The sequence below is a fragment of the Musca vetustissima genome, unplaced genomic scaffold, assembly GCF_032173495.1.
Source record: "Musca vetustissima isolate MV318-11 ecotype Yass unplaced genomic scaffold, APGP_CSIRO_Mvet_v1 utg7628, whole genome shotgun sequence".
NCBI classification, from domain to species: Eukaryota; Metazoa; Arthropoda; class Insecta; order Diptera; family Muscidae; genus Musca; species Musca vetustissima.
Window position 1 is genome coordinate 22623 of NW_026874499.1, and position 18592 is coordinate 41214.

At 33.0% G+C, this 18592-nt stretch overlaps 1 protein-coding gene and 1 non-coding gene across 2 annotated transcripts; both read right to left on the reverse strand.

Moving 5' to 3' along the window:
• Window positions 1–12327: 12327 nt before the first annotated feature.
• Window positions 12328–16341, reverse strand: LOC133334152 (small ribosomal subunit protein eS8). The gene is made up of 4 exons (XM_061542452.1): window positions 16247–16341; window positions 15817–15923; window positions 15147–15558; window positions 12328–12471 (listed from the first exon to the last, which is right to left on the reverse strand). The coding sequence occupies exons 1-4, from the start codon at window positions 16248–16250 to the stop codon at window positions 12368–12370; spliced, it is 627 nt and encodes a 208-aa protein (XP_061398436.1). The 5' UTR covers window positions 16251–16341; the 3' UTR covers window positions 12328–12367.
• Window positions 12557–12625, reverse strand: LOC133334164 (small nucleolar RNA R442). Its single transcript, XR_009754484.1, has one exon. It is a non-coding gene; the product is annotated as a small nucleolar RNA R442 (small nucleolar RNA).
• Window positions 16342–18592: the final 2251 nt, after the last annotated feature.

The following is an 18592-nucleotide window of genomic DNA, read 5'->3' on the forward strand; positions in this document are numbered from 1 at the left end:
TCTTATCAACTGCTCATGTTGATTACGCACATTGGCAAAGAACAACAATTAACACATACACACATGTACATACATTCGCGAATTCTATTCTTTGTGATAAGTTAAACAAATTTGGACAATTTTTAGAATTATGGTTCATGACAAGAATTTTTAAACGTCCTGTATTAATTATTTAAAATATCTGACATTTTATTTGGAGAGTATTTTTTTATTTTTCAAAAGATTTTAATATGGACATTGAGTTATGTTTGTATGACCATTATGACAAAAGCAACTGAAATATTCATATGTATGTATGTACTAGCATGATTGAAATGTGTTTACATTCACAAAGAACAATGTCTGTCAATCTGTCTCATTCGAGGCCAGTAAATGTCAGGACAAAAAATTTTTCTACTTATTGTAAACAATTTTTGTTTTTTTTTTTTTTTTTGCAAAAAGTATGGAATTTTTTAAACTATTAACACAAAACTTTAAAATACATATTTATTTTTAAATATCTTTTACTATCGTCTTAGTTAGCCTCAGAAGAGTACTTTCTTTGTGGCAACCAATAAACTTATACCTGTCTTGTCATTCTTGTGAAATAAAAAAAATATATCTAAAGAAAATATTCCTTAGAGAATTATTTATCTCAACTTATGTTCTGTTACAATACGCACTCCACAGCTAGTAAAGGAATAATAAAAAACATATTGAGATTGTTTTCATCCATAAAATATTATTTTTTAATCGGAGATGGAACGTAGCTGAATTTATGTGACGTTTATTACAGTAGAATATGGAAAGTCCTTCACAGATGTTTTTATAGATAAAAGATCTCTTAGGATAGACAAAATACCACTTGGAAAGTATCTTTACACTGGAGATCTCTCAGAATGTGTTCTAAGTACCAAATATCTCGGATGGTTTTCTGTACTATGAAGAAGACCTTCGCTTCGCGAAGAAGACCTTCGCTGAGCAGATCTCCAAAAAAATTCTCTTATGGGCAGAAGAGCTCATTAATAGACAGAATACCTCTGTTTTAAAAGCTCTTATATAGATAGAGGTACTCTATAAACAGAAGACCCCTCAGAATGGTTCCTATGGACAGAAAACCAATCAGAATTTCTGATTTAAACAGGGATCAAGAACCTAAACATATGACCTCTAATTTTTTTCTATACACATACAATTTCCCAGAAGCTCTTCTATAGACAGGTATTCTGTCTATTGAATGTACGATAGACAGAACATCTGGACGTCTTTTATTGACAGAAAACTTTTCTACATAGAAGAATGTTTTTTTATAAACAGAAAACGCCTCAGCATATTAACTATAGGTCACTTTTTCGCTGAGCACATCTCATATAAAAAGATCTGTCTTTACTTTAAACAGAGGTTTTATTTTAAACAAAAGTTTTTCAATACGCTGAAGATCAGAACATCTTATCTATACACAGAAGATCCCTTTAAAATGTCTTCTATAAACAGAAGACCCCTCATTATAGTTTCTATGGATCACACAAAAACAGGAATCTAAGACCCATCTGCTATAATTTTATAGTTAAAAGATCAGGACGTCATTTATGAAAGTCCTTCAATAGACAGAAGAATGTTTTCTAAAAAAAGTAGAAAGCTCTTATATAAAGAAGTAGGTTTTCTATAGGGCCTCCAGAAAGGCAATTATAATCAAGGGTCTAATACCTAAGCAGAAGACCCCCACAATGTTTCTTATAGACAGAAAATCTCCCAGTAGCTCTTGAAAAGGCAGAAGACTTCACGAATCCCCTTCTATAGGCCTTTTAAAGATCGATAGCTTTTCCTAAGCTCTTCTCACACAGAAGACTCCTTAGAACATCTTGTATGAACATATTTCAATATGTTCACAATATTTTCTATGGGCCCCTTGGAACGTCACGTGAAAATAATGGACTAAGAGCTGAACCCCTCTACATTTTTTCTACAGAAGATATTCTAAAGAAATCAGTCTTCTCAGAAGATTAAAAAATAAGACCTCTCTGAAGACAAAGATTTTAAAACCAAAACTTTAAAAATATTGTTTTATGTTTAAACAAATAAAAACATTGTTAACATCGGCAGGTAGAACTTTTGGTACCCTCCAACAGGTGGTATGCACTAAAACTTCCTTAGATCACACTATAGGCCTAGTGGCAGATTTTTGGGGCAATAAATTACTGGAAGCAGATAGACCTTTTACATTTTGTACAAATAAAAGTACATCTAAATAATTTTGGGAGGAATTGGTTCAGATATAGATATAGCTTTCGTATATATATTTAATACGATTTTATACCTAAACCGCATAATGGCCCCATTTTGTATTAGATAGCTTTAAATTTTGATACGCTGAATTTCGTCGATTTATTATAAATTTCGGAAATTTTCGTCCTGATGAGTTCATATATAAATACAAATACATGTATACAGCGTCGGCAAAAATAATAGAAACAAGCTTAAACGCATTTTTTTTCGTTACATTTTCATTCAAATATGTGTCGCTCTGAAAAAAAATTACGAAATATAGACCCTCTGGTTAGAAAACTTAGCTAGGAACTTCAACATCTTAAGAATTACCGGGACCATTGTATGGGAAGAAATATTTTATTCACCAGGAATCTGGAATGCCACATTACAGTCACCTCGCTAAATTAATTCTTATAAACCCTTCCAAATACGGAAAATTATCCCGGGTTGTTATATGAGAGCTATATAAAACATGTACCTATATCAAAAAAGTTTAACCTTCAAGATGCGGGAAACGTTTATCCTTCATGATGCCGAAATTTAAAATTGAGGCCACCTCAATGGGAGAATGCAGTTAAAACCTTTAAAATGAGGAAATTATGTCGAATCCTCTGTGAAACAGCAATTTCAATACTCAAGCATCTCAGAATGACTAATTTGGTTTTAAAATGCTGCCCAAAACATTCAAAAAACCGAAAATAGAACGGCACCTATATATAGAAGCTATGTCAAATATATGGACCTTAATCGAACATTTCCTGAAAATATATTTTTCAAACTCCAAGAACCGAGAATACTAAATTACAAACACATAGATCGGAATATATGGTTCAATCCTTCTTCTCTGTTTTCCAGCTGGTCTTTTGGTCGAAAATATTCGATTTTCCAAAAAAAATAATGTTCATAGGTCCACTATTTTGCTAATTTTTGATCGAAGTCAATAATCCCAGTTCATACCAGCGCCAGATATGTAGTCATTCTAATTGCGATTCAGATATTTCAGTGATCGGCAATCATGCCCGACGTCGAAAAAAAAAATTAATGATTTTTAGTAGGTAAATTTGAATCCCAATTAGAACTCGAAATATGAAAGTAGAACCAATCGTGTTGAAAAATATTTTCAAAGTCCACAAAATACTGAATAATGGAGAGTAACATTATATGGGGCTAACCCGAATAATCGGCATATCTTGACAAATTTTGTAATCAGATTTTATACACATTGCGAATCAAAAATGTCAAATTAGAATCAATTCGATTGAAAAACGTGCTCAAAATCTTTAAAATACCGAATGATGGACGCACTGTTTTGGCTATACCAAAACGTGAACGGATAATGATAAGTTTTATTAGTAGTATGATAAGACATCCCATGAGAACTTAAATATAAAATTAGAGCCATTCGGTTGAAAATGTGTGAAAAATTCTCAAAATATCGAAAAGTGCTTGTTTCGTTGTATGGGGGGTGTACCAAAGCGTGGACCTATTTTGATAATTTTTGGTAGTAGGATTTGCTACAAAAGCAGTATCTCAGCCAGTTCGAAACCCCTGATACCCAAAATCCTCGATATATATTACAATGAAAGGTATCGCTTTATGGGGACTACCCTAAAAAGTGGAACAACATTGAAAATTTACAATGAGAATCCTAAATATAAAATTACTGCCAACTCGATTGAAAAGCGGACTACCTTAAAAAGTGGCCCATATATTGATAAATGAAGAATAGCTACCCCCATGAGAATCTAACTTAGCTGACCCAATAGAATCAGAAATATCAAATAACAACCAATTCGATACAAGAACATGTGATCTCTATTATGACTTCAACAGACATGACTAAATTGACATATAATTTTATTCTGATTATGAACATAGGGGTATCTGATAAATATTTCTAGGTGTTGCATACAGGATAACAAAATTTAAAATACAATCCCGTTTATGTCCCTTGAGAAAATATTCTTCAAAAATTAACTCATCGACATGAATTAAGTTTCTTATTAATAAACGCTTTGCTAATCCATAAACAAAATTAAACCACACTCTTTTCAATTTTCTCTATTAAAATATATTTAAAACAAAAAAATCCTCGATTACCAAGCCACAATTTTCAGAACTTCAGAAAAAACCTATTTAGTTTACGCTTTTTAGGCCTTTTAAATAAAATGCACCATTTCAGTAATTCAGGAAATTTAAAAAAAAAAAAATAAGATTTTCAGGTCATAAATTTTTTTTAAATGGCATACCTTCAGAAAATTTATTTTTAACAAATTTTCTTTTTTTTTAAGTTACCCTTTCCAGAACTTTAACAAATTGTTTTAAAAATATATGCTTCTATATTTCTAGGACTTCAGAAAAACCTTCCGCAACTTCAAAATATATATTTTTAAAAAATACACGCCTTCAGTACTTCAGAAAATGTATTAAAAAAAAATCCATCCTTTTCAGAACTTCAAAAAAATTATTTTTGAAAAGTCCATATAGTCATCCCAGAGAGAATACCTTTCATAGACATAAAACATTCAGAAAATCACCTGTAAACAGAAAAAAATTCAGAAGATCTGTTGTAGATAGAAAACTTCTTTGAAGATCTTCGGTTGACAAAATATCTCTCAGGGGGTCTATAGAGAGAAAAATTCTCTTCTAAAGTCAGTAGACCTTCTATAAGCAAAATACTTTCATGAAGTTCTGCTATAACGTAAAGATCTTTCAATATTTAAAAAAAAAATGATGCATGGATAGTAATCCCAGACAGCAGACATCCAGACATATCTTTCATAAAAACATTAGAACTTTTGAGAAGATGTTCTATAACTAAAGAAGTCTTCATTTATAACTATAAATATTTCTTCTAAATATATTTTTCTGTTGTACCATCCTACATATATCCATATCCATAGATACAACTCCTCCAAGTCTACCCTATCCTACCCTCCCACACATCTCAAACTAGGTAGTGCGTATATTTCTTTTTTTATCACAAAAGAGTTGGTTACATTTACGACAATATTCTATAAACAGTTAAAATACTGCTGCTTTTGTTGCAAAAGATGACATGCAGACAAACAGCCAGCCTGCCAGGTTGAGGTTGCTATTCGTAATGGGAGTAGTCAACTTTGTGTGGTAACTATAACAACAATATGAAGTAACTGACATCAATGCCAGATTTTTTTCATAAGATTCTTGTCAGCTGGTATTATTCTCTACTCCTGGTAAAATGCACTTTGAATTCAATGCAATTTTATATACAAAGGCGTTGTAGTTGTTGGTGTGCTGGTTGTTGTCGTTGTCGTTGTGACTATTAGTTGTTTCATCATAATCATAAAATTCCACAAAGGTATTCCTTTTGAAATGCGATTATCGATGAGAAACAGCAAACCAAGAACAGGAACAACGACAAGAGAAAATAAATAAAGAAATAAGATGTTTTTGAAATAAGAGTTGGAAACATTTAAATATTTATATGTAGGTATGTATAGTTAGTTCTAATTATACAGTGGCTCCATCGAATAATCGGACAAGTGTTTGTCAGATATAATAATGCTATACATTTCAAAAAAATGTCTAAATGTGTAGTTTTTTTTCGCTTTTAGTTACACATTACTTACTTATATTTCTGAACAATACAAAAAGCAACAACTTTCCTAGTGATAAAAGTAAATTTCGTCAGAAAAACAAAATTAACTCAATTTATTGTGTTCAACGCAAAATCGGACAAAACAAAGTATCAATGTTAAAAGTCCCGTTATTATGCAAATATGAACTTCAAATCTGTATTTTGTTTGTCGTATTCATTTGTAAATTGCATTTAGATCAAGAAAGTGGTAAAACTAAATAAAAATAAATTTAAATGGCTCCAAAAGGGAAAAATTCAGTGTGGAAATCAGACAATTAATAGATAAATTGAATTATGAAGGTAAAACAGTAAGAGAAATTGCCGTATTGGTTGGAATGAATAAATCTACTGTCCACGACATTATAAAGAGGTTCCGTGATGAGTTCAGATTGACCAATAAAAGCAGAGAAGGTCAATGGAAGATATTGAATGAGCGAGAAGAGCGTTCGATATTAAAAGAAATAAAACAATATCCATTTAAAAGCGGAAAAGAACTTAAAATAAATTTAAAAACTCGCACTTGAAAAGTTGTGTGCCTAAATACTATTCGCAATACATTACATAAATATGATTATTATGGAAGAGTTGCAAGAAAAAAAGCATTTATAAGCCTTAAAAATAAAAACAGTAGAATAAAATATGCCAAGGAGTATTTACTAAAATTAGAAGATTTTTGGAAGCAGGTAATTTGATGATAGATCATCTTAAAATACATTTCTATTGATAGTTTCCATTATATTAAGGATCTGTTTACTGACGAAAGCAAATTTAATTCGCACGGATCAGATGGAAAGATGTATGTGTGGCGTAAGCCAAATGCTGAATTTAATCATAAGAATACAAAAGCCACTGTTAAGCACGGATGAGGTTCTGTTATGTTTTGGGTCTGCATGTCGAGTGCGGGAATATACAATTTGCATTTTATTGATGGTAAAATGGACAAATTTGTCTACCTCAACATTTTAAAACAAAATGTAAATCAAAGTGCAGACAAATTGGGTATCGCGAACAACTTTGCCTTTTATCAAGACAACGATCCCAAGCACACATCAGGTGTTGCAAAGCTTTGGTTGATCCATAACTGTCCCAAACTTATACAAACACCTGCACAGAGCCCAGACCTTAACGTAATTGAGCATCTTTGCGAAGAATTAGCTAGAAGAGTGTATGAAAAAAATGTAACTCCTTGGTACAGCTTAAGGAGGCTTTACTGAAATCGTGGAACTCCATAGAGCCGGAGGTATGCCAGAATTTGGTCAAATCAATACCGAAGCGTTTACAGGCCGTTCTGGACAACAAAGAATATGCAACTAAATATTAATTTCTCGATTTTTTGCATTTTTTGACATTGATACTTTGCATTGTCCGATTTTGCGTTGAGCACAATAAATTGAGTTAATTTTGTTTTTCTGGCGAAATTTACTGTTATCACTAGGAAAGTTGTTGTTTTTTGTATTGTTCAGAAATATAAGTAAGTAATGTGTAAATAAAAGCGAAAAAAACTACACATTTAAACAATTTTTTTGAAATGTATAGCATTATTATATCTGACAACCACTTGTCCGATTATTCGATGGAGCCACTGTATGTATAGCAGTATATGTTAACAGTTAAATTAATTGATAAATTCAAACATTGATTCAGAACGATGTAAATTTCAAGCGGAAATGATTAGAGATGGTATTTACCGGGTAAATACCCAAGGGGTGGGTAAATACCGGGTAAATACCCATTTGCGGGTATTTATTTGGGTATTTACTATATTGACTCGGTAATACAACATCTTACACCCTATTTCCGGGTTTCTGTTATCAAATCGATTTTGAATAGATAGTTTTACGATACTTTAAAGAGGTGGGTAAATACTTGAGTAAATACCCGAGTTTTTACCCGAAAAATGGGTAAAAACTCATTAACTGCCGAACCACTTGACATAGGCGGCCAAAATTTTGCACACATGTTTCTAATGATTTACAACCAAATTGGCTGTAATTTGGCACAGAGTGTTCTTTTTGGGTATCAAATGTCCATGCAAAATTTTATGTATGTAGGTCCACGTCTACTGGTAGCCCCCATACAAAGGTACCCCTATTTTGAGTATTTACCCAAAAATTGGGTATAAACTCACTAACTGCCGAACCACTTGACATAGGCGGCCAAAATTTTGCAAACTTGTTTCTAATGACAAAGGAAATATAGAAATCTAACATGGTGTCCCTGGGTCCAAGTTTTGATATAGCCCCCATATATACCCAATTTTTGGGTAAATACTCAAAATAGGGGTACCTTTGTATAGGGGCTACCAGTAAACGGGACCTACATACATAAAATTTTGCATGGACATTTTGTACTCAAAAAGAACACTCTGTGCAAAATTACAGCCAATTTGGCCTTAAAATGTGTCTAATAGGCTAAAAATACCTTAAATCGGGAGATACGGTTATATGTGGGCTATATCAAAACTTGGACCCAGGGACCCCATGTTGGATTTCTATATTTGCTTTGTCATTAGAAACATGTGTGTAAAATTTTGGCCGCCTATGTCAAGTGGTTCGGCAGTTAGTGAGTTTATACCCAATTTTTGGGTAAATACTCAAAATAGGGGTACCTTTGTATAGGGGCTACCAGTAAACGTGGACCTACATACATAAAATTTTGCATGGACATTTGATACTCAAAAAGAACACTCTGTGCAAAATTACAGCAAATTTGGCCTTAAAATGTGTCTAATAGGCTAAAAATACCTTAAATCGGGAGATACGGTTATATGGGGGCTATATCAAAACTTGGACCCAGGGACCCCATGTTGGATTTCTATATTTGCTTTGACATTAGAAACATGTGTGCAAAATTTTGGCCGCCTATGTCAAGTGGTTCGGCAGTTAATGAGTTTATACCCAATTTTTGGGTAAAAACTCGGGTATTTACCCAAGTTTTTACCCACGTATTTAAAGTATCGTAAAACTATTCATTCTAAATCGATTTGATAACAGAAACACGGAAATAGGGTGCAAGATGTTGTATTACCGATTCAATATAGTAAATACCCAAATAAATACCCACAAATGGGTATTTACCCAATTTACCGGGTATTTACCCTTTGGGTATTTACCCACTGCCCATCTCTAGAAATGATGAAACATTCATATGAGGCAGCTTCATTTGTGCCATGAGCAATCTTCTTTACATTACGCCTAAAAGTATGCAACGCGCCAAAAGTTGTCAATATAATAAGCCAATGTTTACATGTTGACTGCGTGTGTACGGTATTCATTACTTTGACTCTACAATGAGAACTCAATATTAACATTTTTATAGCAGAAATGATTAATTAGAAACTCCAACATCGAAACTCAATTTCTGAAGAACGTACTCGAAACTCGCTTTACAATTTTTATACCCTTCACCACAGTGTGGTACAGGGTATTATGTCTTTGTAACAGGCAAAAATAATCGTAACAGGCAAAAATAATCGAGATAGACCCATGGTTGCTTTTGGGAATATGCATAGAATCACTTTCTGAGTCGATTTATGCGTGTCCGTCTATGTATTTTTGTTAACAAAGTACATGTCGCATTTATGATCCGATTTGGATAAAATTTGGCACAGGTGACTTAATTGTGATTGTCTGACTGACTTAACGATTCATCAACGCCCAGACGAAACGGTCGAATTTAGAATCGTTGAATTTTTGGGTGAGGGTCACTCTTAGTCCAAAGATGTCAGATAAGGCTGGGTTTTTTGATATTTGTACTAGAAGGGAACAAAAAGTACTATTTTTTATTTGGCGCACAGGTAGAACTACAACTCTTGAAATAAGGGTCGCTGATGGAGTGTAGTACTAAATTTGGTACAATTTCGAGGCATGTGTATGGATAAAACTAAAAACTTGAAATGTGAAATGGGAATTAAGGTTGAGAAGTAGGGTCGATATTTAGAGGTGGTTTTGGAAGCGTGTACTCATGTATACGAAAAGTACTAAACAGGACTAAATGTAGTACAATTTGAATTTTGGGTGAACCGATAGAGCTAGAATCATTAAATTTTAAATGGATACGATTTGTACAATTTGAATTTTGGGTGAACCGATAGAGCTAGAATCATTAAATTTTAAATGGGAATTAATGTTGAGAAGTTGGCTCTATATAAGGATGTGATTTTGAAAACGTGTACTTAATTATACGAAACGTACTAAACAGTACTAAATTTGGTACAATTTGAATTTTGGGTGAACCGATAGAACTGTTGGGGTGTAGGATTGATTGAGATATGTAGAAAGTTTTGGAAATTGGTACTAATGCGTACTAAATTTGATACCATTTGGATTTAGTTGAATCGATAGGACTGGAATCCTGAAATTAGGAAATAAGATTTCCATTGGATGTTATGATAAAGCTTGTTTTGGAAATTCGTACTAATTTTACTAGATGGTACTGAATTTGGTATAATTGAACTTTTGGGTGAACCAATAGAACTGGAATCTTAAAATTCGGAGTTAGGATTCCTGTTGGTTTGTTGGATTGGATTAGAACCCACAATATTAAATTACTATCTATTCGCTTGAATACACGAGCTGAAGGGACTTATCAAAGACGTACTGAAGAGAGTATTTATAGACAAGCTAAAGGGAGTGTTTATAGACAAGCTGAAGGAAGTCTTTATAGATGAGCTGAAGGGAGTCGTTATGACAATTAGGTGTACAGATTCGAACTACTTTCATAGTAGCAAATATGAAATGTTAACAAACACACAAAATCATAATACTCTGTACTATAGTGTGCGGTATAAACAATTTACTAAAAAGTGTCAAGCCACATTTCATAATCCTTAAAATATGCTAAAAATTACATACATCCAACCTTTTGTTGAATTGAAAAGTATAACTCGGAAATCATTTTTGAAGTCCAATATATTCAATAAGACAGACAGAACCTTTTCTTATATTCTTTACATTTTAACAATTCTAATGCATTATTCTATAGAATCTATAGACGAATATATTAGAATTTAGAACTACTTACTACTAACAAGTGCCTATTAAATAATATTTACAAATTTACTTTTTTAATCATTTATTGTGTTTTTCCTCTACATTTGTTTTATTTCAATGTTTTTATTTTTTTAGATTTCACATCCCCGTCATTTCCAATAAATCCAAGCATCATTGATATTCTGTAAGGAAATAAAATATGAATTAATACCAAGTTTCATTTGTTTAAATAAAACAAATACACAATATCTTGCGATTGAACAATCGATTCAAGGTATATATGAATCAATCAGAGTAACTATGACAAGCAAAAATCACATCCCATCGATTTGTTATAAAACCTAAAACAGGCTTATAACAATAATTAGGTGATGGGATCGCTTTAAAGTGTTAACATCATATTTGAAATTTGTTCAATCACAAAAGTGAGATAAAATTGACACAATTTAATTACCTTTTAATGGGGGAATGTTTTTTCGTTGGAGGTTTGCTGTTGTTCCAGAAGACAAGATGTGGTTCTCCTATAAAAATCTGAAATAAAAACTCAAAAGAAGCGCAACAATGCGTTCTTTTTGTTTCTTAAAAATAACCTTAATTCCATATCTCTGTATTTCCTATTGTATATTGCTGTTCCACAATACCTTCATATTAAAAATAAAAGAGGATAAAATTTTCATCAAAATTATTGTATGGATATCTGGGCGTAAATTTCCATTTACTACAATAAAAGTCTGAAGTCTGAAGGCCTCTGAGAAAAATTATAAAATATCCAGGACTCCAGAAGATCCAATAGTTATTGAGAAAAATGATTTTTAACTATTATTCAGTGACTAAAATTCATAATGCCCCGCATTCACTGTCCTGATTTTAAGATTTTATTATATCCGCCCTTGAATATACAACTCTTTAAAAATATATCAAATGATTTGTGTTGTTGTAGAAGCCCTATTGCTTTTACACAATGGACTGAGGTGACAGACGTTGACGAGAAAAACTCGGGTCATTTCGGATCGTAGAGACCCCGCTGTCATGGAAACGATCAATTAATTTATAGATGGTCTTTTCTTGCCTATAGTGATATTCCATTTTGTAATTAAATAATTAGAGTATTATGTAATATATTCATGATCCCTAGAACTCTAAGAGAACAATTAATAGATGGCTTCCTAATTATGCTGGTTTCCTCAGTATAGTAATCGAAATGTCCCTTCTAAAGATGGACATTCTTAGAAAGCTATTCCCAATCCAATCTGCTAGAAATATAATTGCTGATTAAAAATATTAAAAATTGTTTTCTTTTGTTACTATATAAAGTAACCCATTTGTGTTTTTATTCCTTTGTCAGGCTCTTCTTTTTTTATAACACCATCATCTCCTCGAGGCATGTTTGATTTGCACTCACTATCTAAATACATTTGTTTTGAATCAATTAAAATAAAAAAGGAGAGTACAATTAAAAAAATTGTATTTTTAAAAAATAATTGTTTTAATAATAAAACAAATAAATTGTTTATTTCTTGGACTTGATTTTCTTAAGATAGAATTCCAATTCTTTGCCTTCCAAAATGTAACCGTCGGCACGACCGCATTGGCCGGGACGAGATGAGACGCAGGCTGTAACGAGAAAGAAAGAATAAAATTCATAAGTTAATAAATCCTTTATATAAAGTAAATTTTTATGAAATTATTTCAAAAATCCAATCAGAGTAACTATGACAAGCAATATCATGCCCCATCGGCTTGTTACAAAACCTAAAACAGGCTTGTAACAATAATAGGTGATGGGATCGCTTTAAGATGTTAACATCATTTTGGAAAATTTGATAACTAGATAGGATCGAGGAGTCAGACACTGAAGAAGACTTTTTCAGCGTCTTATACCCGATTCATAGTTTTGTTTATAGAACAAATCGTTGTATGTAGTAGTTGTAGTTGGGAAAATTAAATTTATGTAGTTTGGTCAGCTCCAAAAAGGACTATCTGCTATAAAAAATTTAAACGTTTCGAAGTGGTATTCTTAAATTTATTTTATAATAAGTGGGGGTATTTTTTGAACTTTGGAACCCCATATCTCGGGAAGTAATGATTTCCCCCCGAAAAAATGTATGTTGCTGTAATCAGCATCTAAAGGGCTACATATGGTAAACACGAGAGGTGAGATGTGTCCATAAAGTGCATTTGTTCCAAATGCGTTAAGAAGCCAAGCCTAAAGTTTCTGATAGGCTATACGGACAAATTATTTAAAAATCCTTGTCTCAAGGTCTTTGGGAAAAATTATTTATATATTTAACATCTGAAAATATAATAGTCTGTGGAAAAAATGTTCTAAAAATTCACGCCTCAAAGCCTTGATAGTCCAAACCTCGCCTCGAGGTTTGGACAATCAATGAGAAAAATGCTTTAAAAATCCACGCCTCGATTTTCTGATAATCGGTGAGAAAAATCCTTTAAAAATATACGTCTTGAGGTTCCAAAAATTTGTGGGAAAAATGCTTTAAAAATCCACACATCGAGGTTTGGATAATCGGTGGGATAAATGTTTTAAAAAACCACTCCTCGAGGTTCCGATAGTCGGTGGGAAAAATACTTTAAAAATCCACTCTTCGATTTTCTGATAATCGGTGATAAAAATGCTTCAAAAATCCATGCCACGGGTGGGAAAAATGCTCAAAAAATTTACGCCTCAAGGCTTTAATAGTTTGTGAGTTAAATTCTCTTAAAATCCACGACTAAAGGCTTTATTAGTTAGTGGGGAAGATTCATTAAAAATCTGCGCCTCAAGGGTTTGATAATTTGTGCAAAAATTACTTAAAATCAACGTCTTATGGTTTGGATGGCCTTGCCAGCAAAATTTATTTAAAATTCACGCCACGACAGTCTTTGGGAAAAGCATATTAAAAACCCACGCCCCATGAATCTCTGCTGGTATATGGGAAATGTTCTCTCAAAATCACTAGATATCGAAAACAATAATTAAAAATCTAATCCCAAAAGCTTTGATAGTCTAGCGGAAAATTCGTTCAAAATCTGAGGCTCTGATAATCTGTGTAAAATCTCGATAAAAATTCATACCTCAAGAGTCTCTGCTGGAATGTGGGAAAATTTCTTTCAAAATAACGCCTCGATAAACAATAATTGAAAATCTAAGCCCAGACATAGTCCGGGGGAAATTTGTTTAAAATCCCAGACTAAAAAAACTGATAATCTGTGGGGAAAACTCTATAAATATCCACGTCTGGATACTCTGAAAGGCTGTTGGGAAAAACTCTTTAGAAATCCATACCCCATGGTTCTTATAATGGCTCAAGGCTTTGACATGGCTAGAGGCTCTGATAATGGCTCAAGCCCCAGGTATCCAAGCCCAAAGACGTTGATAATCTGTGGGGAAAACTCGATAAGAATCTACGCCTGGAACCTTTGGAAGGCTTCAGAAATCCACAGTACAAGGTTCTAATAATTAATTAAAAAACGACGCCTCAATGTTCGGATGGTCTGCGGGAAAAATTAGTTTAAAACCAATGCCTCGAAGCTCTTATAAGCAAGGAGAACAAAATCATTAAGAATCCTCGCCTCAGGAGGTCTAACTAATGTAAGCCCTGAAGGCTTTTGTATCGAGAAAAAAAATCATTAAGAATCCACACCTCAAGAGTCTGTCTAACTAATGTAAGCCCTGAAGGTTTTTGTATCGAAAAAAAAAAAATTATTAAAAATCCACGCCTAAAAGCTCCTATAGTCTGGAAGAAAAATTCATTAAAAATTCAAGCCTAAATGGTGTGGAAAAAATTCTTTAAAAATTATTCATAATTAAAAAAAAATAAGGCCTGAAGTCCATGAATGAGAAATCCACAATTGGATGACTAAGTTGTTCCATGGGGCAAAAACATTCTTTAAAATTTCTTATAAATATAATATAAAAGATATGTATAACTCTAAGCCCTTCATGAAATTAGGATATTAATTTCAGACTCAGGACCCATAAATGCTGACTGAAACTCGACTGGGGGAGCTCATGGCTCTTTTTAGAAAACGAGTTCCATTTAATGGAATTTCTAACAAATCGGTATTTACAAAACCGGCATAATATCGATAGACCCCATGAATGTAGGCAGCCTCAAACTCAGCTTAAAATCCATGACTCATTAAAAGTGTGTCTTCAATTACAATGATTCCTATTTCTAACAAAATGGCGTCCATTCTCTATATCCAAATACTAAAATATATTAAAAACTAAATACGATGATTTGATCTTGAAAAATTGTATCCATTCTAAACATAATATCGCAACTTACCTAAGAGACGACCAGAAACGAATTGATCTTCCAAAGCTTGTTCAACCTTGGCGTACTTTTGACGTTCCAAGTATTTCTTCATGGTCTTTTCGCTGCGCTTCTTGGTGAGGACATCGTTGTCATCTTCCTTTTGTTGTTGCTTGGGGTTACGTTTGCGACCCAAAGGCAAAACGTAATGGGATTCATACCATTGACGGAAGGGAGTAGCATCAATGACAACAATGGTGTTCTTTACCAAAGTCTTGGTACGGACCAATTCGTTGTTGGAGGCATTGTAGACAACATCAGCGATACGGGTCTTGCGGGCAATACCCTCAGAGGCCCAGGCAAAGTTACCGTTTTCAAGACGGAGGGCACGGAGCTTGGTGTTACCACCGCGGGTGCGTACGGGATGGATGCGGCATCCGCCCAACTAAAAGAAAAGCACACAAACAACAAACGATCATTAATTAGTATATAAACAATTAGTTCAAACAAATTATTGTCGGCAAACTCAATAGTCCTCCATCAACATAATCAGTAGTCCGAACATAATAACGCTATTCATCAATGGCTAAGTAAAAATTCCAATGGAATTAAACTTTGGTTGCAGTTGACACGCGTTATCATCACAGAAGATGGAAGACCCAGAATAGCCATACACCTTTGGGAAAGAGACAAACAAACATACCTTAGTGTTGGCAGCAGGACGACCCAACTCGAACTTGCGCTTCTTGCGGAGGGATTTGCGTTTGCCACCAGTGGCGCGGCGCTTATGAGCACTATCGCGGCTAATACCTGTTCAAAGGAATTGCAGAAAAGGAATACATATTAATAATGCACTTTTGTAACACCACCATCAGCAAGTTCAAGTTCTATATCGATTCAAGAAAATCTTGCAACTTCATAATTTTTTCTTTTGCTTGCCACTAACCCCTTGCACTATTTCATTTCTATTTTCAAATATTTCGCATTAATTTTGTCAAGTTTCCATAAATATAATTTGGCACATTTTTAGCTTCACATTTGTAACACAATTTATTGGATTTAATTCAATTTATTTATGGATGTTTTAAGATTTTCTTGAATATATTTCACTTTGTCGAAAAAACCGCACTCACCCATCTTGAGTAAAAACAGAGAAGGAAAGGAAGCAAAAAAGAAACGCGATAGCTCGTGTCACACAAACGTCACATGTTGTTTGTAATAGATTATACAGTGTTGTATTGCGTTTGTCATTAATTGCCGGCGGCGAGCTGTGTTCAGTTGGCATTGACAAGTGGTTGTGCGTCGTTGTTATGGAGTTAACATTAGTTCATTTTGAGAAATTTATAAATGTTATTTAATAATTAAAAGAAGTTACAACGTAGTTAATGTTCCTTTATTTTAGATCTAGTATTGAGAATGAAAAAAAAATAATTAAAAATTATTTTATATTACTTTACACCCAAGACAAGCAATATAATATTAATACCTCTTTTTTATAAAGAAATTTATGAAAATAACTATGTTATATAAATTAATATAATTTTAATAATGGCATTGGTCATTGTAAAAGAATAAAGCAGTATGTCAAAACTCAAATTCAACTTTTATAATAAATTAACATTTATTGCAGTGCATAAAAAGACATGTTACAAATCCTCGCATGTGTTTAAGTTAAAATCACATTCCCAACTCAATTTTTAAAAGAAAACATGACATGCCATTCATATTTCCCGTTTTCAGTAAACAGAACGACTTGCTACATTTGTTTTTACTTATTTTGACATTATAGGCCATAACGTAGAGTTGTATTTTTTCTTTGTTGACAAAATATACTCTGTCTTTTATAATAGTACCATGGAAATAACTTTAAAAAAAATTACAAAGTAGCCAAGATGCCTTTTCTAGATGTTGTATCGTTGTTTTCGAAATATTCACCATAAAAGTTCCGTTCCAGAACCTAAAAGAATCTACTAATTTTACAAGTTTTGCAACTTTTTACTCAAAAACCATTCCTGAACCAACAAAACTGGTAAAACATTGATGGCGCAAACCAAAATGGCGTTGTCTTTGTAAACTTTTTACTCGAACAAAATGATAACAGGAGTGCCAACTTCTGATTGGCATTTATGTTGATTTTGAAGTATTGCTATCTAATGCAAAATTTACTTGATTGGACAAATTTTGGAAATTTACGTGTACACGTTTCAAAAATTTTATCAAAATATTCTTTCAATATATATCAAAATATTTTGATCAAAGTTTGATAAAAATGTTTTGAAGCTAATTTACACTATTGGTAATTTTTTTATTGAAAATATTAACTTTGAACTTCTGTTTTGATTATTTTGAGAAATAGTTTAGTATTAATAACTATGGACGACGACACGGTCGTCATATTATCAGCATATTTAATATTAGAGGAAGAAGTAGCTGATAACAATGGAAAAAAAGAAGAAAACAAAAGCAACAATGGGTTCGGCCATTTCATTTGGAAGGTGATGGTGTGTATGTTTCTTTTAGAGAACGATTGAAACGGAATGATCCCGAGCTATACAAAAACTTTTTACGAATGTCACCCGAAGATTCCGATTATTTGCTTGAACTAGTCACTCCATTAATAGAAAAGGACAATAATAATATGCTCCGGAGAACGCTCGATATGATCGATATGCAATATAGTACCTAAAGTCTGCACTGCTTTAAATAAAGTATTAAAAGATAAATTTTTAAAGGTAAACCGGAATTTATTACATAAAAACATATTAGTTCCGTTCCAGAACCTAAAAGAATCTACTCATTTTACATGTTTTCCAACTTTTTACTCGAAAACCGTTCCTCAACCCACAAAACTGGTAAAACATTGATTCAAATTTAAGAGAGCGCAAAACAAAATGGCTTTCTCTTTGAAAACTTTTTACTGTAGAAATTTGGTCGAGTAAAAATGGTAAACAGGAATGCCTACTTCTGATTGGCTGTTGTGTTGATTTTGAAGTATTGCCACCTATTTTTGGCATATTTACTAGATTTGCGTTCCCGAACTTTTCAAAGTATTTTGTACTCTGAGAGCAATTTTGAAATGTTTTCCTTTTACTAGATTTACTATTAAAAAGTACTGGAACAGACCAATTAAAAACAATATATATTTATGCAGATGCCAGCAACAGAGGAGGAATAGGACGGTATTTCCCAAATTATAAATAAAACTTGGAATTTTGAATATAGTACCAGCGCACTGTGTAAGCGCATATTTCAATTATAAAAGAAAAATATCATTGGGTTAATGCCTCTTGTGGACGCAAAGTACAATTTTGTTTACATCGACGATGGTGCAAAGGGCAGAGTGTCCGAGATGGACGATGGCGTGAAGAAGTGCGACCTGAGAATATGTTATCTTCGGTACAACCATTGTGCAACCAAAGGCGCCAAAGCGAAACATCCAAGCTTATTCGACAAGAATTCACGGAATATTTTTCAAATGA

Bases quoted from the DNA above. Each gene is read 5' to 3' on its own strand.
- LOC133334152 (XM_061542452.1), bottom strand. The intron at 15,559-15,816 runs GTATGTTTGTTT...CTTTTCTTTTAG, and splicing joins GTCCTGCTGCCAACACTAAG to TTGGGCGGATGCCGCATCCA. The intron at 12,472-15,146 runs GTAAGTTGCGAT...TTCTCGTTACAG, and splicing joins CGTTTCTGGTCGTCTCTTAG to CCTGCGTCTCATCTCGTCCC.